Consider the following 27,393-nt stretch of genomic DNA (forward strand, 5'->3'; position numbering starts at 1 on the left):
AGTCCTAGCTACTGGGGAGGCTGAGACAGGAGGATCGCTTGAGCTCAAGAGTTCAAGGACACGGTGAATCTACACTCCAGTCTAGATGACAGTATGAGAACCTGTCTCAAAAAAAGAAATCTTACTCATGTTAATAGCAGTTGTAGACACAAATCCTACAAATACTGATAAAAAGTGCTCTGGGGTAGGGAAGCATTTTTTAGTTTTCTTTGTCTCAGCTACGAAGAAATCACACCTCAGCATTTTAACGATTACGTTAACATTTTATGTGCGTTACATGATTTTAACATTTAAATTAACACATTAATTTTACATGGAAAAGCATGTTTACAAATGTATTCCTCTAAGGTTATGTATATGTCATATAATACCCACTGCTCTTTGTAATGCAATTTCTGACCCATATAAAATACTTTCCATTATCTCCAGATTTCATGACTTGTAACTAATGAGATCCCAGCAACTGTAACAAAGAATGATCCGGTATCACTTTTCTTTTCAGAAATATTACAGAAGAGGATAAATTTTATTGAATAATTTAAAAGTCATAAGATCTTCTGTTAACCAAAAAGAACAGGAAGGAAGAATTTGTGACCACTCCTTCATAGTTTAATTGGATAACTGCCATGTACATTTTCTAACACCTGATAAACTTCCATAAGTATAAAACCACTATGACAACAGAATTATTTCTGCATTACCTAAACTTTGTCATTAGCAGCAATTGTCTTTTTCTTCTTTTTGAATGTAAGGGCCTGAATATTACCAGCAAGAACAGTTATCGAAAGGCCAGAGGTTGGGGGAATGTAGAGAAGTCCACTGTGGCCTTATTGGTACAAGGTAAAGTAGAATGAGATGATGACTGAGAGACAGGCGGGAGCTGTTTGATGACATGATTTGTACAAAGATTCTGGATTTTATTTCAAGGGTTAAGAGAAGTCATTGAAATGTTTTAAGCAAAGAACCATGATCTGATGTAAGATGTCAAAGACCACTCTGGCTGTGGTGCAGAGGCTGAAATTTAGGATAAGAGTAGAAGCAGAAAGACTCTTTTAGGAAGCTGGTATAGTATTCTGTGAGAAATGATGGGTGCCGTGATGTGGGTGGTACCAGTGGAGATGGGAAGCGACTTTTTACCCTTTAATAACTGATTATATAACCATTAATGCTTTAGTCTGGCATACAGATTATGGTAATAAGAAATGTAAGTTTTATTGACAGGGTGTTTTATATGTTATGAATCATTTTAATATCTTTACTTTTTAAAAAAAAATTCAATCTAAGCCTCCCTAGAATATTGTAAAAAGGCAGAGCAGGTATTATGGTCTATTTTGTAGTTGAACATGTGGAAGTTTAGGTAAGTTTACTAATTTATTAACAGTCAAATTACTTACAAAAGAGGTTACCCTCAACACTTTTCTCAAAACAAAGGGAGACAACTGTAACATTTCAATAATAACTAGTATGATTCACTGTGAAAACCATAATTTAAAACTTAAGAGCATATTGTGCCTCCCCAGCTTTCTGCATGCAAGCTTGTTTTTCTCTTTTCATATTATAATACTTAATAAGATAACATTTGTATACATTTTATTTACCTGTGGATCTCTGTTGTCTATACAATAATATTTCTCTTTATATTGATCAACAGGAGATGTCCAAAAATCACGCCAATGTTTGTTTATTCTCCCCATTTAAAAACCATATACTAAGTGGCTGCCTACCTTATGCTGAGTATTGTAAAAGATCCAAATATCCTTGTGGCAATCTCACATAACTAACTCCAACTACCAGGAGTATAACTGAGCAAGGACCCCAGCTGCTGTGCTGCGAATGAATCCACACCTGCATTTTTATTGCAGCTATGCTTCCTGTGGCTTAGCCAATGACTGAGCAGGGCAGAGATACTAAGCAGGCCCCTTCCTGAGAGACAGGAAGACTCCAGATGGGTTTGTGGAAGCTTTCTTAGTCTGCAAGGCACTCTATGATGCTCCTACTCAACCTTTCTTTCTTCTCTCCCCAATTTATGGCTTGACTTCTATTGCTTCTTATGGCTCTGCAGTCCTCTTCAATCCCCTCCATACTATCTCCCACAATTATTTCACCTAATCAAATCCATGCATGTTTAATCACATCTTGGCAACTGTTTCTTGGAAGATCTGGACTAAAACCTGCTGCTATATTAAAAAATTACATGTTACTGACAAAATCCAGAAAAAAAAACAGTTGTATGAAATTTAAGGGTTTTTAAATAATGCATTTTCATATACTAACTGTCCATAATTAAAATTCAATATAGATATTATTAATGCAACAGAATATTAAAATATACATTTTGGGTGAGACCTTAAGGGGCATTGAGATAAATCACAAAAATAAATTTTCCCCTTACAGAAATGTTCAAGTAGATGACAAAAATCTGCTAGGGAACTCTTACACCCTTCACTCCAATATGGAAACAAAATGTTAACAAAAAGTTAGGGGTACTGGAGATTATGACGTAGTTTCTTTGGAGCATGCTTCTGGGATTATATGAGTCCCACTGTCATCCCAGATCCCAAGAGACAGCTTTTAAAAGGGACCCCTCAGAGCACTTTATATGTGTTCCTTGCAATCTTATTTTCTCTTTTGGAGGTTGGTGCACCATATACAGCGTCCCACTCTGCTTGATATATCGAAAAGGTCTGAGTTGTATCTTGCTAAAAGATGAGCTAAAAGAGATGCAACTGTACAACAACTAGCCTGTATTCCTAGAATTTGTCAGGGGAAAGGGAATGTAAGATTTTCCTGTGGACCAATTAAGGGACACATATTTAAATAAGGAATGTGAAGTCACCTTAAACTCTGTTCAATATGGTCCCTTGGAAGGGCAAATGTGTTGCAGCAGAGAAAACCTAAGTAACTCAAGAGCTTCCTAGGCGTTTCCTAGAGAGTAAGCTATGACCAAAGATTCAAAAGCACCACAGGGAAGAGTTCCCAAGTGATGGGAAGTATTTTTGAAGAATGATGGGAGGTACGGATGAGATAAAAGTTAGTCTAAACAAAAGTATGTCTCCTAAAGAGGAATATTATAGCTGTACAAAATTATATTTATCCATGAAAGTGAAAATACTCTTCAGGAGGTAATAATATTTATCAATTTAAAATTCATGATATTGCTGAACAATGTATTACATTCCAAAATAAAACTGTCTGGTTGATAAGAGGAGGGAGGTAGTCAGCAGGTTCCATTTGCAGGGCCTAGTGGTCACAAGATCTGATTTCCAAAGGCTTCCATTCAGGAAAGGGGCCAGGGGGTGGGGTGGAGTTTAAAAAGAATCCATTCCCTCTTGTGTCCGTTGAGTAAAATTCTATAAGAGCTCAGACAATGGAGAGAAGATAACCACTGGTTAATGTAGCTCGAGGGGATGTGGGTGGTCATTGGCCTTTTAATATTTGAATAACAATAAATGTCTTCTTATGGATAAAGAATGGCAAAATTAAGGTATATATGATGCAAACATAAACCTGGTGATAAAACCAGTTTTGTCAGAAAAGGGAGTTTGTATGAGGAGAGAAGTGAAAGTTACTGTTGAAATGATGAACAGCAGTTGTATTATGATTAATAGTTTCTCCCAAATTGAATTATGTAATTTCTTTGCTTAAATCTCTTAACAACAGGTTCCCTGTTTATACAATAATATTTAAATTCCTAACCCCACAGGCCTTTCTCACTGTCTCTACAGCTACTTACAGCATTTCATGAGACATTATGCTGCATCTTAAATATGCTTGTCTCTCTCATGACCACGAATATCCATGTGCTATCCCTTCTCCCTAGAATAAAGACAGTTCAAATGGGAAGAAAACAAACAAACAAAAAATATTGAAAATAAAAAAAATCATAAAACAATTAAAATGATAAAGTAACATAAAAAATAAAATATTGCATATTAAGTAACATTTTAGTATAAGTAACATTTTAGTCTAAGAATTCCTGTGGCCTTAAGTCATCTTATATCTTTTGGTGTATATATTTTCTGAACTACCGTTCAAATTTTCTAAAGTAAATACCATACATACACACACACACATACACACACTCGAAAAATAGTATATATAAAAGGACATTAGTAAGAGCTCTCAAAATATATCAAGTCTTGCCCAGATACCTAAAAATGGTACTCTCTTTAATGACATTTTAAGCTAATTTTTCACAAAAATAGAGGGTACATTTGGCAGCATAAAAGTGAGAAACTGTTTCAGACACATGAGATATCATAGAAAAACATGCAAATGAAGAAAGCAGGGCAGGATGAAAAGGGCAATGGGCTTAGCTGAAGTGAAAGAAGCAGATGCGGCAGTGGGGGTAAGAAAAGGTAATTGGTGTGTGATAGGGCAGTCTGAGTGAATATTTCCCTAACAGACCAGTAACTTCCTTGAGTTAGTGACATTTTATTTCTTATGACACCTCATTTCAGAAATAGTGGTACTTGAACATTAAGCACATTGCTAGTCCTTTAAGAAAAAGGAGCATACAGAGAACTGTAATTTTACTAAAACAGAATCAGTCTTGTAACAAAATAGCCAATGTATGTATGCCTTTAATAAAACTTTGACAGCAAGGTAATCATGGTATAAAGTATTTAAAACGAGTTTAAAGAACATCATTACATAGTAATGACTAGAATCTTTTTAAAAAGCAATAAAGAAAATACAAAGGAAGGAGAATATTATGGAATTCAATCCTACTAATTTCAATCAAAGATTGTATCATCTAAACATACCCAGAATATGGAGATTTTTAACTGGTTAAATTTACAATTCACAAAAGAATTACGTGAGACAGAATAAGGGTAAAATCAGTTTCTCAAACAGCAGGACTGTACTTTAAGGAAATTTCCATTAGCCATAATTATAAGAATTTTCCATTAACCTTGACACCAGTTGCTTTTTTCAAAAAAGGAAACTGAATAAGAGGTACTTTCCATTACAAGTTAGATTCATCTACCAGCTAACCCAGATCAAAATTGTACACGTCAATTTATATTGTTAAAAAGTCTATTTGAGTTTCACTTTGACCACTCTACCAAAATGATTAACTAATTAACAGGTGTGAAATCACAGCCTGAAATGGGAAAGTGGTGAAGATGTAATTATATTGGAAAATTGATTAGTCTGCTTCATGGTTAAAAATATTACTTTGGCTATAATTAAAAGATTTTTACTTAATATTAGAAATACATGCATTAAATTGTGTTCGAAAGCATCTTAATCTATATTTTCTACTTAACAGACTAAGTTTGGCAAACATGGTATGATTGTGAACAGAGACTGATTCAGAACTTGAAGGAGAAACAGTGGTGTATTCATTAGATTCTAACTTGCAAGATTTAGCTTCAATATTGAATGTGTACACATGAGTGTGCAAGCATACATACACATTCTTTTGTTGATGAAGAAATGAAGTTTATGTCATAGAAGAGCTTGCTAAATAGTCTTGAAGTGAACACTTGGATGAAATCTCCCATAGGACTACTATATGTGAACTGTAGCAATTTAATAGACAAATTCTTTATAATTTGAGGATGAGTCGATTTTATGAATTTCAATAAAATAAATCTAAGTTATAAGAACCTAGCCAGGTGACAATCCAACTATTAGTACACAGAAGTCATCTCAGTTTTTAGCATGTTAAAAGTCTCCCAGATAAAAAGCTTATATTGAATTTGTTTAAATAATAACAACTCCTACTTAATGTATAAGTATATATCAAGAAAACAATATTATGCAATAATCATATAAAAATGGGAAACTAGAACTATAGCAGCAAAAATAATGCACTGGACTACTGTTAATTTATTGTTTCATAGACTTTCATGATGAGGTAATATAGAAACTCTTAATAATAATTAAGTAAATCAGTTTTATTTAATCTTTTTAAAAAAGCCAGATCTTGGCTTTCCAAAATGAGTTACAAAAATAAATTGTGATGTTCTGTATCGTAATCCATAGAGAATTACCCAGGCTCTAAAATATTATTACATGACATGTTTGTGAAATTTTCAACTTTAAATATTATCTTTAGCATTTATAGTCCTGACAATGTTATTCCTCAATTCTCATCTCGTTGATAGGTGCTAGCAATTTGTGCAATTTGTGCAAATGCAGGCGCAACTTCCTCTCAATTAAGATAATGTGGATTGAAATAAGTTTCTTGGAATCCACATGGGAGAACAGACAACCTATATGGTAAAAAGTCTGCAAACCTTATTATGAGAAGAAAAACAGAACTATTTAGAAAGGAAAAAGAAAAGGCTTATATGGATAGGACATGAGAGCTGTCTCCAAGTAACTGAAGAGCTGTCATGTGGAATTGTGGTTCAAATTAGAATACTATAATTATTCATTCATCTAACAAGTATGTATTGCATCCTTTCTATCTGCCAGACATTGTTTTTGGCACTGGGCATGCTGTGGTGAGCAAGAAAGACGGTATCTCTCTACTTACAGAGCTTACTTCGAGTGGCTAAAACAGAACATAAATAAGCAAACAAATAGATGACTAAGAGCATGGCAATTTCATATGGTGATAAGTGCAGTGAAGAAAAAAACAACCAGGGTAATGTGGGATGGAAAGCCTGAGTTTTGAATGGTTAATAAGAACTTCTCTGAGGAGGTAACTTTTGATCTGTGAACTGATTAAGAAGAAAGAGTCAGTCATATAATTATCTGAGAGAAGAGAATTCCAGGCAGATCAAACACCAAGCAAAATGGTCCTAAGACAGGGAGGAAGTTGCCATATTGGAGAATTAGAAAGGGGGCCAGTGTGGCTGGCAAAAAAATTGGCATCTGATGACAGCAGATTCACAGAAGCTTTAAATCAAAATGCTCTCTTGTGTTCACTCTGAAATTGCACATAGAAATATAAAATTTCTGTGCAATTTATATTTCTCAATAGAAAGATAAGCATAGGTGCCACTCTATTTGAAGCACTGGGTAGAAAGTCCTCAGCGTAAATGCTCAGGCTGAACTGTAAGTCTCTGAAGAACATGAATACAGTCAAAATTCCTTCATTTTAGACATAAAGTAATGTGGTCCAGAGAGGATAAATTATGTAAAAGCATGATATAGTGGAAATTGCACGGATTTGTATCAAATAGGCCTTGGTTCAAATCCTGACGTGGTGGATTTCAGTGTTTTGATGGCAGGAGCCACTTCCATGCTGCTACAACCTGATCTGGTCTTGTGATGTGCCCTAACAAATGGAACACAATGATAATTATGTTGTGCAACTTCCAAGCCTTGGCATCAAGAGGATTTGCAACTTCTCCTCCTGCCTTTTTTGTAGCACTGACAACCTGTGAACACGTCCAGTGTAGTCTTGAAGATGAGACCATATGGAGATACAGGCCTAGTCATGTCAGCTGAGGACCCAGGCATGTGAATGAAATCATCCAGGACCAGCCATCAGCCAGCCACCAAACAATCTGTCAACTGATTGCAAATCCATGAGTGAAAACAACTAATATCATGTGGAGCAAAGGCAAGTCAACCCAGCTAAGCCTTGGCCATATTGCCAAACTGTAGAAACAAGAGCAGAAAATGTGTTGCTGCTTTTGGTAAGGTGGTCTGATATGCAGCAATAGGTACATGATGCTGAAATAGGTTACGTTTGCTAGTATAACAAAATATAAAACATGTGGCCCTGGCTTCGGCATTGTGAGGCAGGAAGAGCCTTGAAAAACCAAGAGTAAGTTCTTAATAAACGCTGGAAGAATGGTGAACAAACTGTTAGCAGAGGCCTAAAATATGGTATGAAAATTGCTGTTGGGAGGGTTGGAAAAGTGGCCTGTATTATGTGGTGACAGAACAATTGGCAAGAATGTCAGCAGTGATAATTTGAAAAACAGAAAGTGAACATAATACGTCTCTAGAGAGAACACTGAACGTGTTCAGTTGAGTGTTTCTACCCAAGTATGATAAGGTACTATAAGAGAGAAAAGAGCTAAAGAAGGCTATATTTAAATTTGCCATGCAAAACAGACGGAATCCAAGGGACCTACGACACCCTCGGTCGGAAAATAAACTATTCTTTATATTGGTCTCTTCTAGATGGAAAAAAGCTTCTCAAAATAAAGTACCTTAAAGATCCCCTCAAGAGTGTTGCAGTAAGAGAGTTTGTTAAGAATTTAGAAAGACTTAAGGCAGGTCCTAGTAGATTCTCTCAGGGCTTCTAATATTCCTAAAGACATTGTACCACAACAACAAGGCATATCCAAAAATAAAAGAAATCTGTTTAAAAAGAATTATGGATGTGACTTTGGGCATCAGTTTAGTCCTAAATAGAGTCAAAATTATGTTAAGAGAGTTTTATGATGGTATCACCATGAGTTAGGATTAAAAGAAACAATTCAAAGAAAAGAGAGGAATAGGGTGCTATAACTTTATTTGGGCAGGACCAGGCTGAGAAAGCTAATGAGCTGTCATCAAGGAACATCAATAGCCATTTACAAAACAATCAAACAAAGAACAAAACAAAACAGAAAAACTTAGAGGAGAAAATCAGTAGCCCAGAGAAAATCAGTGGCTCAGAGGGCAGAGCCAATAGTAGATAGGAACAATGGATTAGAGCATCCTTACCAAGGAGCATAAATGGACCCTGATTCTCCATCCCTGGAGCAAGAGGCCCTGAAAACATGTGTCAAACTGAATTTCAAAACTGCTATGGACAAGTGATTGCTATGTGCTTTCCATTTCTCCTGCTTCTAAAGGAGATTTTATCTACTGTGGTTCTCTTGCTGTATCGTTTTGTGTTGGGTGTATGGAAGATAGAAAACATGTCTTTCTATATCACAGAATCCTTAATAAAAACAAGCTAAACCCAAATAATCTCATAGGCATTTGGACTTGATGTAGATCATAAGACAATGAACCTTGAGCCTAATGCCATGATTAGATGATATTTTGGGTGTCTTGGAAAGGAGTGGATGCAGTTTACATTTGGGAGGGATGTGAATTGCTCTAACCGGATGGCAAGTTAGAACTGTTTGCAAAGATGGCTGCAATAATCCTTCCCTAGTCATATGCATGTCCCTTTGTGATGTGGTTTTGCAGTTCTTCTCATCAATAAGTGGATGGTATTTACCTACTTCATGAACATACGTTGACTTTGTAACGTGCTTTGAAGAAAATATGGAAGTAACACTGTGTAGACTTTGGAGTCTTTGTGCCAAGAGATCTTTCAGCTTCCACTCCTGTCCTCTTGGAACACTGCTAGCCTTATGAAGTACCCTTATCAAACCTAAACCAGCTGCCTTGATAAGACATCGTGAGGCAAGAGAGATTATGAAGAGACAGAGAGAAGGGCTTGGCCATCTAAGCAATTATAGCAATCCCACGTGAGGCTCCAGACACATTAGTGAGAATATCTTGATCCCCCGGGATCCCAACAACCAACTGTAAATGCATGATTGAGGCCAGCAGATACCCTGTGAAGTAGAAGAACTGATCATATGTGCTGAACCCAAATTGCCAACCCACATGACTATAGTCAAATAGATAATTGTTGTCTTAAGTCCTGGACAATTTATTTAACTTTTTCAGACTATTATTTCATCTGAAAAATTATTTCATCTATCTTATAAGCAGATTGTGAGGATTAAATGAAATAACGTATAAAAACATTTAGTCTATACATCCTAAGCACTGAATATAGGGTAGCTAATAATATGAATAATGATAACAACTATACCAATGACCTATAATATTACACACGTCCAAAATTGTGATTTAGGAGCAGCTTTGGATTAAGACCAGGGCCTCCCAGGCCAAAGCACTTTCCCCCACACTATACTGTTTCTCCATATTTGTTGGACTTTCTCTAAGGTATTTATTTACTTGTGGAAAACAACAACGACAATATTTTAAATAAATAATTCATTTATATTAATGTTACTCTTATTTATTCCATGATGTATCAGAGGGCAGGACTATACATAAAACATGGATGCAACTTATGAAAAGGCTGATGTGGCGTCAATAAAAGGAACATATTTCTAAAACAGATCTTTCTACGGTCACACAGGTTGCATTGCCTTAAAGTTGTAGTATATTCCTTGTCACTAAAAGCATTCAAGAACAGGTTACATTTCTTCTCTCAGGACTACCAACACATGCAGTTAGAAAGTTAGGCCAGCCGATTTTTATGTCTCTTCTTAATATTGTGGGATACTTGTCCTGTTTTCTCAAAAATCTTCTGCATTTAAAGGCTTATACAACAACCTAAGTCTTAAGCCACAATCCATACATTTAGAAATTTCACTGACATTTTCATTTTTAGACATGTATAGATGCACTATAGAAAGCAACATAGAATGTGAAAATTTTTAATTGGCCTTTTCTCCTTTAATTGAGATCAATACTCAAAACAGTCAATTGTTTTATGTGTTAACTGTCTGTTCATATACTGGGAAAAAATAAACTCAATATGCTCTTGCCAAAAAATTCTATGTATTCATTTATCCAGTGAATATTTATGAAACATTTATCAAATCTCTCTTATACATTAAGCTTTGTGCTATGTGGTATAAGGTTGTATTTTACAGAAAGAGCTACAAGAAATACTTTGATGCCAAAAAAAGAGCCTTAAATATTTTCAGATTTTACTTCTTATCATTTTATAAGAGAGACCTATTATATGAATACTTATTTACCTAATTTGATACTTATTAAAACAAAATCTATTCATTTGAGACATTTTCATAATAAAAGTTAATCACAAGTTAATCTATGTGTAGAGAGGGCTTACAAGTGAAGTGAACTGTTGCTTGGGTTTAGATTTGATTTAGGATAGAAATAAATACTTCTTAGTTTATTTATCTGTGTAGTAATAAAGCTATGCAACTTGCAGTTTCATGTTATAGATTTGCAGTATATAATATGTAGTTCTCCAAGAGAAAAAAATTTATGGACAAGATTAATGAAAATAAAATGTTTTTATCTATTTCCTATCAATATAATATGAACACAGGTCAAAGGGTTATTTTATGTGAAGTCCAAACCATTTCTAATATTCCCTCTTAAACAGATCACTTCTCTGTTTTGTCATGATAATTTAGCTTTAATCAAGCTTGACAGATTGATTTCTCTCTCACCTTTCAAAATTTAAACTTGGAGCCCATACACATTTATATAGAAAAATGATTTCATAACTATATTTTAAATACGACTTTACTATCTTTATAAAACATAAATAGAATCTCAAGAAAAGCAATCTTGTTATTTTGAAATATTCTTGAAAAGACTGATTTGAGGGGGAAGAATATAGTTAATAAAAGCCATTTTTGATGTTATTTAACACAAAAGCAAACAGATCTTTTTATATTTGACATTAAAAATCTGATCATTTGCCTTTTTAAAGAAAGCACATACAGCTTTTATATAGACTGCACAGTAAAGAATAATAATATTTCTGTTTACGGAGATATCAACTGGCATTTCACTGTAAGTCAATGGTCTATCGGTGCTGCAGCGTATTAGACCTCAATCTGGCATCTACAAATGTCAAGAGTATAAAAAATATATATGTAGGATGAAAATCAAAAGCATGTTCCGAACTCCCAAAAAAATAAAAATAGGGAAACAAAGTTCACGTAAACATATTTGCTGCAGAAATCAGTGCAATACTCAGCTGTCAATCCAGAAAAACAACGAGGGAGCCACACTGTCAGTAGGACAGGATAATAAAATTTCTAGCAGATGTTCAGTCAGGGCTCTAATTTTTATTGAACTCCCTTGGTAAGCATTTAATTTCTTTATCATATGCAAGCTTGGCAAATTGTACTTCATCAAAACTGTATTGTGAAATATTATTATTTCATATGATAACAAAACCCCATAGAATAACCTTTGTCATATTAAGAGCATCCAAATTTCACATGTCAAGATTCTGAATTTTAATACATTTTAAACAGATTCTTCAATTGCCATAATAAATTATAATACAGCTAATCTAAATTGGTATACGATAATGTCACAGAATGTATAGTACATGTAACACTTTAATAGACGTCTTTAGTAAAAGGCTATGGGGAAAAAAGTATGTTCATACTACTGAGTTGTATATTACCAACATTTCATCAATAGGAAAGCACAGAAATAAGCACATAAGATGTAATTACAAATTCACAAATTTAATCACTAATTAGGAACCAGATAAGGAAACAAAAAAAGTAGACCTCTATGAGGCAAACGGACTACTCGGCAAAATCACATATGGAAAATAATCTTTTTTAAAAATGGCATTACATAAGCCCAAGGTGGCTTCATTATTTTTGTCATTGCAATTTGCACAAATATGTTTAAAATAGTCTGCACAATATTTTGTTGTACCCATCATCAAAGTAAGTGAAATAGGGTTTCCAAAAAGCCCCGCATGGTTACATTTCATGTGCCAAATTTAATTTCCATTTGTTCATAACTCCCCTTTTGAACCAGCATCACAGACTTCTAAATTGATAGATTAAATTCAACTTGGAGGTTTAGAAGGAAGTTAGCTTCCACATTTATTTCTGCTGGTGATCCTAATAAAGGCAAATGCTACTAGGTTACTGAAAGACACAGCATCACAAATCAATGCATGTCACCAACAGCGTAAAGACTGATGTCTCTGATTAATCAGAATTCAATTATTGCAAGCAAAGAAAACATCAAATTCAAAGCAACAAACGCCTTTTTTTCAGCTATAATTCTTCACTTGTGCCCAATTAGCCATCTATTTCGGTTTACATATATATATATTTTTAATAGCATAACTAATATAGTCAGTAAATGGTATCTGAGACTCAGTTTTCTCCAACAGATTAAACATTTGACTATAGCTTCTCAGTAATTTTTAAACAATCAATTGAAACAAAGACAAATATACTATCAATATTCTACAAGGTTATAAACAATGGATTCATGATATTCTAAAGCTGAATCTAGTATATTCTGTTAATTTTTGCACTTTGTTTAATAAAATATTCAGTTGATTTATTTGAAAAAATAACTTCTCTTTAGATATCTAAATATAAAAAATCTTCATGAAGCATTTTTTTCCTGCACTGTTTTTTTCCTAACTTTTGAGAATTCTCTAGATTTTCCTGACCACACTTACACATTGCATCTTGTAAAGCTGTCAGAATCAGACAGCCTTAATGTTTTAGCCATAATAATGCCAGCTATTGATCCTAGTAAGAGGAAAAAGAAAGAGAGAATGTGCTTAATGGGGCATGTTTTTTCTCTATTATTTTCTTTGCCTAAGGATAAAGCTGATTCAAATAATGATACTCTTTTCTTAGTCACTAAATTCACACATTCATATACATTAATTATTACTAACTACTAGTTAGTATTAAATACATTGAGAGGTTTAGTATTTGTAATTTATCAACAAACAGTCTAAAAATATTAAAGTGTGTTGCTCTTTTCTAATTCAAAACCATATAAGGATGCAACCCTTTTGTTGTATAAAGCATCCTACTTTAAAAACATGCATTTATATACTTTGTGTACTTTAAAGACTCAATCTCAATTTTAATACGTAGTTTATTTCCTACTAAGTATAAGATGTCCACTTCCGGGTAAGTAGAAAGTCATACTGTTAAATGAAACTCAGGGTATTTGTTTTTGAGAAAGGTTTCTGTATTCCAAATTTGGGAAGAATCTATCCTATTACCAGTACCAATAAATTACACCGGGATTCTTTTTGACATAAATTGAATCCCAGAATTTTGTGCAAACCAAATCAATTGTGTCCCTATCTTTGAGCTGAGTCATCCAAAATAATGAAACAATTAATAATACAAAAATAAGAGTTTGTGATTATTAAATGAAAAACTCACTTTTGTAATATTTATATCTTTGTTGCTTCCTAGACAATACAAATGAGAAATGTATGCCTCCCCGTCCTTCCATGGGACAGAAAGGAAGGAAAGAAGCTAAAGACTAATGTGTAATGATAGGTCTTGTCAAATAGTTTAGTAAGTTTCTTAGTAAAAAAAAAATTCATTATAATATTTATACCTTAATTAAAATATATGATAGACATTTCTATATGATTTCAATAATATTTTCTTACCTTATCAAGAGAGAAAGTTTTGGTCAGGGCAAAACCCCATCCAGCTTCAAAAGCTCTTCGAATCATTGATGTGCTGGTAGCTGGAGTTGCACTAGCAAGACCAAAAGGATTTATAAACTTCAATCCGGCCATTTCTACACTAATGTCCACCAGATCAATAGGAGTGTAAAAGAGGGGTAGTTCAGGCTTGGCAGAAATGGAAGCTCCATATTGTGACTGCAAAATACAAACCAATAATTGGTTTCATATTACATCTAAATTGTCCATAATAATATTTTACAAAAATCACTTCAACACAGCATCCGAATTAACATAGATTACAACAGTCTGTTTACAATGAAAAAAACTGGCAAAAAGTCAGTTAGCAGGGAACTGAATTCATATAATATCCTATTTTAATTTCAAAGGCAGTATGAAGAGTATTAGCAGAAATAAAATCAATTAAATAAACAAACAACTGTATTTAAAACATACTGAGATTCAAATACAGAAGGGAATAATTTTAGAATTTTTCTCCCTGGTCCAGCCCAGTCTATTTGTACTTAATTTATGAAAATACCTTTAGTGCTCAGAGATATGGGCAACGGCAAGTCAGGGGGCCTAAATTCAATTTCCAGTAATCTCACTACTGTTTAGGTGATTTTAGGAAAGCCAACTAATACGTCCCTGTCTTTTCTTCTCTATCGTTTTCTGTATAGCAGCAGGAATGCTGCTTGCCTAATTTCTACCTCACAGGAAGATTGGAAAATTCAGAAAATCATAAGCTGCAGGGAGATATTTAATTTGGAAAGTGGGTAGTGTACTCATGTGCATTATGGGGGTTTGTTCTTTTTCCTGAAACCAAATAGGTCCCAAACAGTTTATGTCAAAATGTTTGACTGGCACTCAAAACTGTAAATTTACCTTTGTTAAATGATCAGTGTAATAATGCTTCTTTGCAGGATTATTGGAATGTTTTAATAAAAACACTTATTCTTAGCACATGGCACACTGAAACATCCTACATAGGTGCTTGCTAAATGTTGTCTCCTTTTCTGACTGGGGAGGTTATTAACGATTGCATCAGGCCTTTTGTTTGTAAAGTCTCTCTCTCTCTCTCCATTCCTCCCTCCCCTTCTCTCTCTCTGTTTATCTCCAAAAGACAAATAACACTGGAAAATATAAAAAGGATGAATTTTCTCAGCCAAAGCGGTTACTGAATGGACAGGGCTAGTTAATTCAAAAGTAGAAATCCTTTCTCTTGTGAATCATCACTCAAAAGAAAAGTTATTTGAGCAGAACTTTAATTTTATAGGAGTGTGTCTTGTGTAGATAAAGATTGCCATGACTTGCATAGAAATTATTTCTGGCCCTCCACCACTTATAATGCAAAGCAAAGTTCACTTAATATGTAAAAAGGCATCAAACTTGTCAACTGAAACACTAATGTGTCTCGGGTACATGCAAAGAGATGCCTGATGGGATCCAGGCTTCAGTTATGGCAGGCGCCTTCTCCCAGGGATGTTCTGGGCTTCAAGGCCTATTTCTGAATATTGGTTAGTCTGGGTGTGACATAATTTTTCTGTCCTCACCTAGGATTGCTATACTATTAAAAGGATTATTAGCAAAGACAAAAACTACAACGTAAAATATAGGAAACTGGGGGTTAATTTGAGGTGTGTGTATGTATGTGTGTCCACACATGGATGTTTACAATGACAACAACTGGCAAAAAGTCAGTTAGCAGTAAACCGAATACATACAATATCATTCTTTTTAAATTTCAAAGGCAGTATGGAAAGTATTATCAACTAAATAAACAAACAAACAACTTTATTTAAAAGATACTGAAATTCAAACACAAAAGGGAATAATTTTAGAATTTTTCTCCTGGCCCCACTAACCAGCCTCTTTGTGCTTAATTTATGAAAACTTGCTTGATGGTATTTTCTTAGCTTTGTGTAATCATAATATAAATTAAATCAAGCAAGTTTTAAGGATAGACTAAGGAAGAATTTCCTTACATTACAGGTTGATTCATATCGGTAAAAGTATAGAAACACCTTCCCTGCTTTAGAAACAACGTTGAGCCAACTTCCTTTGATTCCAATAGCAGAACTACACGTAGTCCTACATACCTGTACTTTACAAGGTGAAATAAATGACCTTGGAAGTATTCTTCTCTTTTTATGGCTGTGTGTTGAAATATCTATTTTTCTCAGTCTTACAGACGAATTTTGGTTTGTTCATAATTGTACCTATATATGGCATTAGGCAACAGCCCAAGGAGGCAGATATGTATGCATAGTTCAATTTGCATTGCTTAATTTATGTAGTTTTAAATAAATAAGTAATTGCTTTGAAATTCTTACAAAGGTTGCTGCCTTAATACTTAGAAAGAAAATGATTTGGACAAATTTTGCAAGATTTTCTTTAAGCTTCAAAACAAAACAAAACACATCAAAGCAAACAATAAAACACACACACACACACACACACACACTTCTTTCAAATGAGAAATACAGCTTCTTATATATTTTTTCTTTTATTCACAAAAGTGCTACTATGTATACGTGTTTGTAATATAATCTAAAATCTTCACATGCCATAGGCAGTCTTTTTTCATACTGTGCAACACAGGGCTATTTTTAGCTTTGTCTTTGTCGTGCTATAACAACTCAGTCTGTTCAACTTCATCATACATCCATGCCCTAATGTACATCTCCTTTTCTGAATTTTAAAAGCCTGTTCCCCCTTTGTACCCTTGCTCAGCAAACTCAAGCTTATCTACTTTCAGTTCTCATCACAAGGTTAATTCCTCCCAAATCTCAATTGCAATCTCCAAACTCAGATTTCCAAAAGACTTCAAGGTCTTTGGATGTAGATGCTTTGCTCTTACACTTTAATATCAACTCTTCTATCTCATCATATTCCCTCCTAACGAATATGTTATCTAGATTTTCAATTTTAGACAATACTATTTTCCCATTCATCCAGTAGTGTAGTAAATAACAGATATAAGGAAACAACCTAGGTGTTGAACAATGGGGATTGGTTCCATAATGGTTCTATTGTAAAAAGGAATGCTATGCTAGCATCAGAAATGATACAGAAGAAAATAATTTATTGACATGAAAGAGGGTTTATTATGTACAAAGTAAAACAGTGAGTTAATATTATAATATGATATGTAAATTCCAAGTTTTTGATGGAAAAACATGTGTATCTATTTTGCTGTATGTTTCCATTTACCCATCAATCACAAAAGATAAACATCAACATGCTAGGAGAATTATATCTCAGAATCAGGGTTTTAGATGACCTTTAATTTTTAAATTTTTGCTTACTATAATTTTCATATTTTCAATGATAAATACAAGTTAATTGATGAAATAAATAGATTTGAAGGTATACTAAAACAATTTTTAAAAGAAGCCATGTGTGTTATTTCATTTTCACACTGCTGTTAAAGACATGCTTGAAACTGGGCAATTTACAAAGGAAAGAGGTTTAACTGAACTTAAAGTTCCACGTGGCTGGGGAAGCCTCACAATCATGGAGGAAGGCAAGGAGGAGCAAGTCACATCTTACATGGATGAAATCAGGCAAAGAGGGAGAGTTTATGCAGGGGTACTCCTCTTTTTAAAACCATCAGATCTTGTGAGACGTATTCACTATCATGAGAACAGCATGGGAAAGACCTGCCCCCATGATTCAATTTCCTCCCAATAGGTTCCTCTCCTAACACATGGGAATACAAGATGAGATTTGGGTGGGGACACAGCCAAACCATATCCCCATGATACTCTAAAATCCATTAAGTGAAACTCAAAGTAAAGAGTTTGCCCTTTAGTTTACTCCATAGACTGTCCTGAATCAACTTTTTCAGTTCTACTTATTACTATGTAGAGCTAGAACAATCAAAGAGACTACTTTAAAAGCTTTATTTTACAAACAGAAAACTAAAGCCAAAAGAGGCTAAATGAGTATCTGTAAGTTGCTCCGTTACTGGTAAAGCCACAATAAAATATACAGTTTGCTGCCTTGTTGGCTTATGTTCTTAATCCACCCTCAGAAATAAAATGTTTCAAACATTCCTTCTCAAAAATACTTTGTGCCTTCCTATCTCTGCACTTTTCACATTCCACCTTTCTTCTCCACATGCTGAAAATTACCCATTCTAAAGTCCTTCCCTTGTCATTATAGAGAAATTATTTTATCTGAGACACTCATAGGTCACAAAAAGTATAAGTATTTTAATTTATTGATTATATTGAAAATATTTGGTTATACGTTTAAGTACTAAAATGCATTAACTTCCCTGTATTTTTCAGGAAACCAACTTAACATTTCTTTGCATGGCATAGTCTGATTTTTTTTATAATGTACTGCCAATATACCTGCTAGACTCAGTTACTAATGTTCATATAGAACTATTTTCCTATTTTCGTTCATTTATTTATTCAGCAGGTATTTGTTAAGAACTTGGGGTTAAAAAGATGAACAAAACAGACAAGGTCCCTGACATTTATATGCAAAACGATACAAATAAATTTACCACCTACCACCAAACAAACACAAAATTTACTACCGATAGTTCATCACACTGTTATGTCTCCATACATTATTTTATGCATTTTTTTAGCTGCTTAAAATACAAATAAATTTAAGACTTTCCTCATGCATTAAACTCTTCATAATCCTTCCAAACTCAACTGATTGATTCAAGCATATACTTATTAGGACATTTCCTTACTACCATCTATACACTTTTGTGAAGTAGCTACCTCTTTTTTATTTACTATTCCACAATTTTACTTTATTATTATTCTTTAAGTTCTGGGATACATGTGCAGAATGTGCAGGTTTGTAACATAGGTATACTGATGCTATGGTGGTTTGCTGCACGCATCAACCCATCATCTACATTAGGTATTTCTCCTAATGCTATCCATCCCCTAACCCCCCACTCCCCAACTGGCCCCAGTGTGTGATATTCCCCTCTCTGAGTCCATGTGTTCAACTCCCACTTATAAGTGAGAACATGCAGTGTTTAGTTTTCTGTCCCTGTGTTAGTTTGCCGAGAATGATGGTTTCCAGCTTCATCCATGTCCCTACAAAGGATGTGAACTCATCCTTTTTGGAGACTGCATAGTATGCCATGGTATATATGTACCACATTTTCTTTACCTAGTCTATCATCGATGGAAATTTGGTTTGGTTCCAAGTCTTTACAATTGTGAATAGTGCTGCAGTAAACATGCGTGTGCATGTGTCTTTATAGCAGAATGATTTATCATCCTTTGGGTATATACCCGGTAATGGGATTGCTGGGTCAAATGGTATTTCTGGATCTAGATTCTTGAGGAATCGCCACACTGTCTTCTGCAATGGTTGAACTAATTTACACTCCCACCAACAGTGTAAGTGTTATTTCTCCACATCCTCTCTAGCATCTGTTGTTTCCTGACATTTTAATGATCGCCATTCTAACTGGCATAAGATGGGATCTCATTGTAGTTTTGATTTGCATTTCTCTAATGACCTGTAATGATGACCTTTTTATCATATGTTTGTTGGCTGCACAAATGTCTTCAGACAGAGAGCCAAATCATGAGTGAACTCCTATTCACAACTGCTACAAAGAGAATAAAATCCCTCCAAATACAACTTACAAGGAATGTGAAGGACCTTTTCAAGGAGAACTACAAACCACTGCTCAAGGAAATAAGAGAGGATACAAACAAATGGAAAAACGTTTCCAAGGACAGAAAGAATCAATATCGTGAAAACAGCCACACGGCCCAAAGTAATTTACAGATTCAGTGCTATCCCCATCAAGCTACCATTGAATTTCTTCAGAGAAGTAGAAAAAACTACTTAAATTTCATATGGAACCAAAAAAGAGCCTGTACAGCCAACACAACCCTAATCAAAAAGAACAAAGCTGGAGGCATCACGCTATCTGACTTCAAATTATACTACAAGGCTACAGTAACCAAAACAGCAAGGTGCTGGTACCAAAACAGATATATAGACCAATGAAACAGAATGGAGGCCTCAGAAATAAAGCCACACATCTACAAACATCTGATCTCTTTGACAAAGCTGACAAAAACAAGCAATGGGGAAGTAAGTCCCTATTTAATAACTGGTGTTGGTAAAACTGGCTAGCCATATGCAAAAAACTGAAACTGGACCCCTTCCTTACACCTTACACAAAAAATAACTCAAGATGGATTGGAGACTTAAATGTAAGACCAAAAACCATAAAAACCCTAGAAGAAAACCTAGGCAAATACTATTCAGGATACAGACATGGGCAAAGACTTCATGATTAAAACACCAAGAGCAATGGCAACAAAAGCCAAATGTGACAGATGGGATCTAATTAAACTAAAGAGCTTCTACACATCAAAAGAAACTATCATCAGAGTGAACAGGCAACCTACAGAACAGGAGAAGATTTCTGTAATCTATCCATCTGACAAAGGGCTAATATCCAGAATCTACAAAGAACTTAAACAAACTTACAAGGAAAAAAAAAAAAAAAAAAAAAGCAACCCTATCAAAAAGTGGGTGAAGGATATGAACAGATACTTCTCAAAAGAAGACAATTATGTGGCTATCCCACAGTTTAAGATATGCTGCTACTCAGCTGTCATCACAGTTGGCCATACATGTTAATCTTCTCTTCAAATATAACATAAGCTCCTTGAGGACAGTGACCAAACATATCTTAACCAAATTATTATCTCCACAATTAAAAATATGCACCTATGCCAGGCGTGGTGGCTCATGCCTGTAATCCCAGCACTTTGGGAGGCTGAGGTGGGCAGATTATGAGGTCAGGAGATGGAGACCATCCTGGCTATGGTGAAACCCCATCTCTACTAAAAATATAAAAAATTAGCCAGGCATGGTGGCAGGCACCTGTAGTCCCAGCTACTGGGGAGGCTGAGGCAGGAGAATGGCATGAACCTGGGAGATGGGTCTTGCAGTGAGCCGAGATCATGCCACTGGACTCCAGCCTGGGTAACGGAGCGAGACTCCAAAAAAAAAAAAAAAAAAAAAAAAAAAAAAAGCATTTGTATAAAATATTTACCCTTGAAGGCAATTCTTTCCTCTGTGGAGAAACAGATAAATAAAATCACCTTTTCACTTGGCATTCCTCAAGTATTTTTTACAGAACTAACGTATACTTCCTACATCTCCATTTTTTCTCTATACTAAACATTTTTATCTTTAATAATTACTTTTAATACAAAATATTCTTAGCATTCTAGTTATCCTTTGTTAGGTATCTCATTTACCTATATGCTATGAAATTGAGGAATCCGCTAACATGGTTGAAAAGGTTAAAAATGAAAACTTGAATTTTTGTCATTTCCCTCCTTGTCTTCCCATTGTAAAGCAAGAATCATTTTATAACCTGGACATCACCATGACCTCTTTGATTGTTCAAAATACACTCAATGAAAACTAAAGAAAACTACAAAAGCAAAAGAAGCTGAAGTCCTAAAGAACCGAGATGAGAATGGTAAAAATGGAGATTAAGGAAAAGCTAAATGTCTAAGTTTTAGAGTGTAAAGATAAAGAGTAACCTTTCCTTTTTAAAGTCCTTCCTAGACATAAGAGAAATTGAAAATAACAAGGATGTCTAAAGACTATTTTTTTAAAGTTTGCTTTTTTCACCCTTAGAATTTTTGGGAAGAGACTGAGTAAAGGTTTTATTCACTTACAATAAAATTTCTAAAAATTAACTCCATGACAAGCATAGGCCATGAGGAGTCCAAAATATACATGTGTTACACTTAATTTTTCTCACTTCATTGTCATCTGCAAATTCCTTCAAGGTTCTTTACTGCATACAGAACAAACCATAACCTCAGCATTATATAATCCCAACTGTGATCTGGGCCTTTCTCCCTCCCCAACCTTTCTAATCTCATCTCCTACCTCTCCTTCAAAATATTTTATGCTTCCACTTATTGAACTAGTTATAATTTCTCAAATAAAACAATATCATTAATGCATCTTTGCATTTTGCCTTTTGTTTTTGCTCAGAATGTTCTTTCCTGCCGGTGATAATGCTTTGAAAATTCCAACGAAGCCTTCAAAAGTCAGTCCTGTTGTCATCTCTACTAAAAAACCTCCTTGTGTGTAAAAAAGGGAGACAGAGGGGGAAATGATAAACTACCATTTAATGAGCATAGTGTTTTAGTTTTGCAAGGTAAAAAAGTTCTGGAGAAACACGATACATGTGCTTAATGCCACTGGAACTGTACACTTAAAGATGTCTAACATGGTAAATTTTATATTATGTATGTTTTATCACAATTTAATCATGAATAATTATTTTAAGCTAAAAAAAAAAAAAAAGTCTAGGAAGCCTCTTGACAGAAGACATTGTGAAGGTATAGTGAAGGCCAAGGGTTTAACTTTTAAAACCTAAACTGTGTAACAGGCCCTGTAAAGGGGATGAAAGCCAAGAAACTTATGGTCAAGTTGAAACTCTCAAACTGCAGGAGTATAGTCTGGGGTCCCTTAGATGCAGAAAAGAAAATTAATTACAGTGAAGTATGTTTGTGTTCCACATGAGAAATAATTTTGAAATAGAGTTGTCCATTAGGGAAAGGGTCTGTCCTGGGAGATGTGAGATCATTTCCATTGGATATGACTCAAATTACCTATTAGTCAAGCCATGGGTGTGAAGTTGGAGCTAGATAACCTTTAAGATATTTTCCAAGCCCTAATTCCATGGCTTCGTGATCATTATCATGATAAACTCTGAAGTCTTGACTGGGCACATTTTCCACAAGGGGCTTGTTGGTAAAGTGTAGAACAATGAACTCAGAAAGGGCCTATTCAAAAATCAGAATTGGTCGTGTTCTAAGATATAGTCCCACAAAGCTCTCAGGCCAAGATAACTTACCAATATATACCCTAGAAATACTTCTAGATGTTTCAGTTACTGAGCATCCAGGAAGCCTCACCTCTGGACATTGTGTGCTAATTAGCTCTTCTTTTTCCCTTTTTTGAAAATAGTCTGTATCCATCATCAAACACCCCTAGGATGTTATCCCTTCTTGATGGACACATTACAGTTTATTTGGGATATAGTTTACACTCCCAAATTTCTATCTCTAGCTCAGACCTCTCCTCTGATTAGATTGTTGCAATCAGTTGGATATTTCTGACTTGTATTTTAAACTTCTCACACTTGAATATCTATTAGGCTTTTTAAACTGAAAACCCCTGACGCGAATTTTCTGCCACCAAACCTGCTCCTTCTATAGCCTTGCCCATTTCAAAGAATGACAACTGTATCCTTCCGATACCTTTGGCCAAAAACCTTACAATCATTTGTGCCTTTCCTTTTACACTTTATAGCCAGTCTGTCAGAAAAATCTATTGTCTCTTTTTTCAAAATATATTCCATTTCTCACCTCCACTACTACCTCCTGGTCCAAGCATGGTTATTTCTCACTGAATTTACCACACTAACCTTTTAACTTGTCCCACTGCTTCATGTCTCAGTCTTTCCCAGCAAAGGAACCACAGTAGGCTGATGGTTCCTACTCAACATTTATGGTGAGTGATTGTGGTGATGGTTACATGACTCCATACATCTGTCAAAACTCATCAAATGGTACAATGGAAATTGGCAAATTTTATTATATACAAATTATATTGCAGTAAAACTGATGAAAATGAAAAAAAAAAAACCCAAAAAAACAAAAAACACAACCTCCTCAGGTTCCCACAAGCAAAGCTGCTTCCTAATCATACTTTGTACTTGTTTGCTTACATATATGTTATCTCTCGCTTGATTTAATTTCAGCACCTAGTATAAGACTTGGCACAGAGATACTCAACATATTTACTGAATGTATTAGACTAGTGACCTTGGGTACTCAGTGTCTTTTTCAAATTAGTTCCCAGTAAAGTGATAATCAGTTTAGATGAAATAATCATTAACTTTATTCCAAATCTATAAAAGTCCATTATTCTATGATTCTAATGTAGAGTGGCATTCAAGCCCTGGAAGATTGCTGATTTTAGGCCAATCTCTCCAAGAATCATCTAGTGGGAACAGTAAGTAATTGCCCTGGGTAATTAAGTATCTATGTGTGTATGTGTGTATATATATATATTCTATAATTCAGTCACATTAAATGACATTAAGATTCACCAACATCACACTTTTGCCAAGGTCTTGCCTAAAATAGAGCATTTTTCTTCCTACTGGAATTTTGACTTCCAGTTTAGAATGAACTTTGGTGGCAAGTAACAAACTGGCCTTACCATGAGGTACAGGAGGATCTCATGAAAATCATGCAGAAATGCAGCCAGGCCTCCAGGAAGAGCTGAGAATTCTCGAGGAAAGTAAGAAGATTCTTCATGCTTTGTCCTTTTTCTTTCTATGTACAGCCACTTTATTCTTCCCCCTCTTCCAATTGGCTTCCCCTACTTCTTTATCCAGAATGATTTATATTGTATAGGTCTAGCCCAGTCATTTTTTACTCTACTTATCAGAAACATGTAGAGAGTTTTAAAAACTACGATGTCCAGGCCAGGTATCTTCCTACTAATTATATCAGAATCCCTTGGAGGAGGACTCATTAATAGTATTTTTAAAAATCCCTCCAAAACATTACACAGAGCATTCAAGGATGAGATCACCTCTCTGGTAATACGAGTTCTCCTCCTAATTCCTAATTCTCAAGTAAGAGATTCGGGCTTGGCCAATACTGTGTTAGGTGTCTACTTTATTCAACTATGTGGCTACTGGGGGTCTGTTCAAGAGAACAAAGACTCTTTAAGTTCGGAAGATAGTCTAAAAGGTGCTCATGTGGGCCTCCCATCTGCTAATAAAGTGTCAGCTCTGACAAACATCAACACATTGTCCAAATGTTAAGGTCTACTGTAAAAATAGGTCACTTTTACATTTTTTTTTCTTTTATTCTTAAGATCAACAAGATAGTTGTTCATTTGCAAGTAATATTTATACCAGACCCAGTGATAGGTATTTTTTAATCACAATTTTTAAGGTATGCATTATTCTCCTATTGAAGATGAGGAAAATGAGGCTCAAAGAAAGTAAACTGCTTGTGTAAAGATTAATAAGTGGTAGAGCAAGATTTGAATTGAAAGCTTAAATTAACTATATTATATCAAGCTGCCCCCATCTTACATACATTTTCTAAATTATTAATGTCCTCAAAACAAGAAACTAACCTGAAAGTTATTCATGATGGTTTGATTGATCACAGAGAGTACATACACACACACACTGAGACACCGTATCAAAAATAAAAACCATATACTGTTCAAATATCATTAAGACAATCAATCATAATGCCATTAATTCAAGAATAGAAATAAAAATACAGTCTTAAGCTACAATAACTCATTATTTTATTATTAAATTATTACTCATTACCACTGGTTTCTTCTGTTATACCTGGTTGGATCATGGAATTACAGCAGAGACATTTGGATGTATAATGATTATGTTGCTGGGGAAAAGCAACTTACATGATAAGTATGTATCCCAGTTGTATTTTCTCCTAATTTGTTTTGCTAGAATGAAATTTGAAAAAAAAAAAAAGGAAGAGAAAAGCACTACTAAAAGCAATACTAGTGGTAGTGTTTGTTATATTTGATTGAAGAAGAAATCACCATCACTATGTTCCACCCAATTCAAAATAATCAAACAGCTTTCACTTACTCATTTTGTTTATATTTCATTGTGATATGCTACAATGGATCCTATCTTGGAGTACAGTTGCTATAGAAATATCCATTCTGAAATTATTTTAAGGAAAAGAATAAATAACATTTCATAGCTGCTTGTGGCTAGATTAATTCACAGAATGGATTAATGCATTAATTAACTCAAGCTTAGTTACTTTGCTCTTTGAAGAAATATCTATTGAGGGAAAAATCTTACAGAGTAGAAATTAATTTGGATTAGCTGTTTCCATGATAGAAAGGCCTAGCTCCAGTGATTACAATTATAACATAAAAACAGATTTCACTTCTCCATTTTGAGAAATTATTATTCACAATAAAATTTCTTTCTGATATAAAATCTTTTCTGATTTGAGGCTTCAGAAGTTTCTACAAAATAATGATTCCATTTTACTCATTTCTTTAAAACACTATATTCACATTCCTCTATACTTATAAACTGAGCAGAAAGTAAGACTACAAAATTAAATAACATTAATTGGCTCCATGGCATAATGGTCAGCATATCTGGACTCTGAAAATTAAATGATATTAATTCAAATCCATGTGCCATCCTTCTCCATCTCAACTCTACCTCTACCCCCAATTATCAGCTCTTTAACAACTTAAAACTTAATGTAGTATCATGCAAAAACTCCTCCTCCTTCAACCAAAAATAACTATTCCTCCCTGGTTTTCCTCCGTTTACTTTTTAACACTACCATCCATCAAGTTTAAGTAAAACTTGTTAATTGTATTGTTTTTGATATTTCTTCTCTCTCAACTCCCATTTCTATTCTACAGCAAATCTAATTATTTTTGACTCTATCCTCTTTGTCACTATTATCTCTTACTGAGACTTTTTCTTATTGATTTCTGCATTCTCCTTACCTCCTACTCAAATTTGTTCTTTACTCTATACCAGAGTAGGGTCTTTAAAACAGAAATTTGATTGTGTTATGCACCTGCTTAAACTTTTCCTTAGTTTTCCACTGGATTTTGTTGATATTCAACTTTTCATGATAGCCTACAGCTCTTTCATGATATGGTCCTGTCTACCTACCCAAACTTACCTTATGCCAATCTCTGTAAATATACATATCATAGTCACATGTGCCTTCTACCAAACTCTGCGTTTAACTGTACGTTTACACTTGCTATTTTCTCTTTCTGACATATTATTTTTTCATGGTTCTATTTCAATGTAAACTCTTCTCCCACTGCCACATACCAGCTCTTTTAGCAACCTGAGGTTGTATCACCAATGAGCTAAGTAAACTTGTAAAATATGCTTCCTAAACCCCATTTGTCCCATGATCTAAAATATTTCCTTAGCATATAAAATATACCTATAAAATCTATCAAGTGTATTCTACATGGCAGGCATTCTGTTCAGGAGCTAGGAGCACAACAGTTAACAGAGTACTTTGTCTTTGTCTTTTTTTTTTTTTTTAAGTAGTCTATTTTACTTATTAATGGTTAAAAAACTGCTTCACTAAACATTGTTTTGTTATTATTTATATATTAATATGCTGAGAGCATTATTATTGCACATCTTTTTTTTTTTTTTTTTTTTT

General features: G+C 34.4%; 1 protein-coding gene across 1 annotated transcript in view; it reads right to left on the minus strand.

Annotated features, from left to right (window-relative positions):
- Positions 1 to 27,393, minus strand: part of DPYD (dihydropyrimidine dehydrogenase) — an 849,957-nt gene that overhangs the window by 419,637 nt on the left and 402,927 nt on the right. Inside the window, exon 13 of the mRNA XM_025405641.1 lies at positions 14,102 to 14,317. Within this exon, the coding sequence (XP_025261426.1) occupies positions 14,102 to 14,317 (216 nt within the window). The remainder of the gene's footprint in view (positions 1 to 14,101; positions 14,318 to 27,393) is intronic.

Source organism: Theropithecus gelada, chromosome 1 (assembly GCF_003255815.1).
Source record: "Theropithecus gelada isolate Dixy chromosome 1, Tgel_1.0, whole genome shotgun sequence".
In the NCBI taxonomy this organism is placed as follows: Eukaryota; Metazoa; Chordata; class Mammalia; order Primates; family Cercopithecidae; genus Theropithecus; species Theropithecus gelada.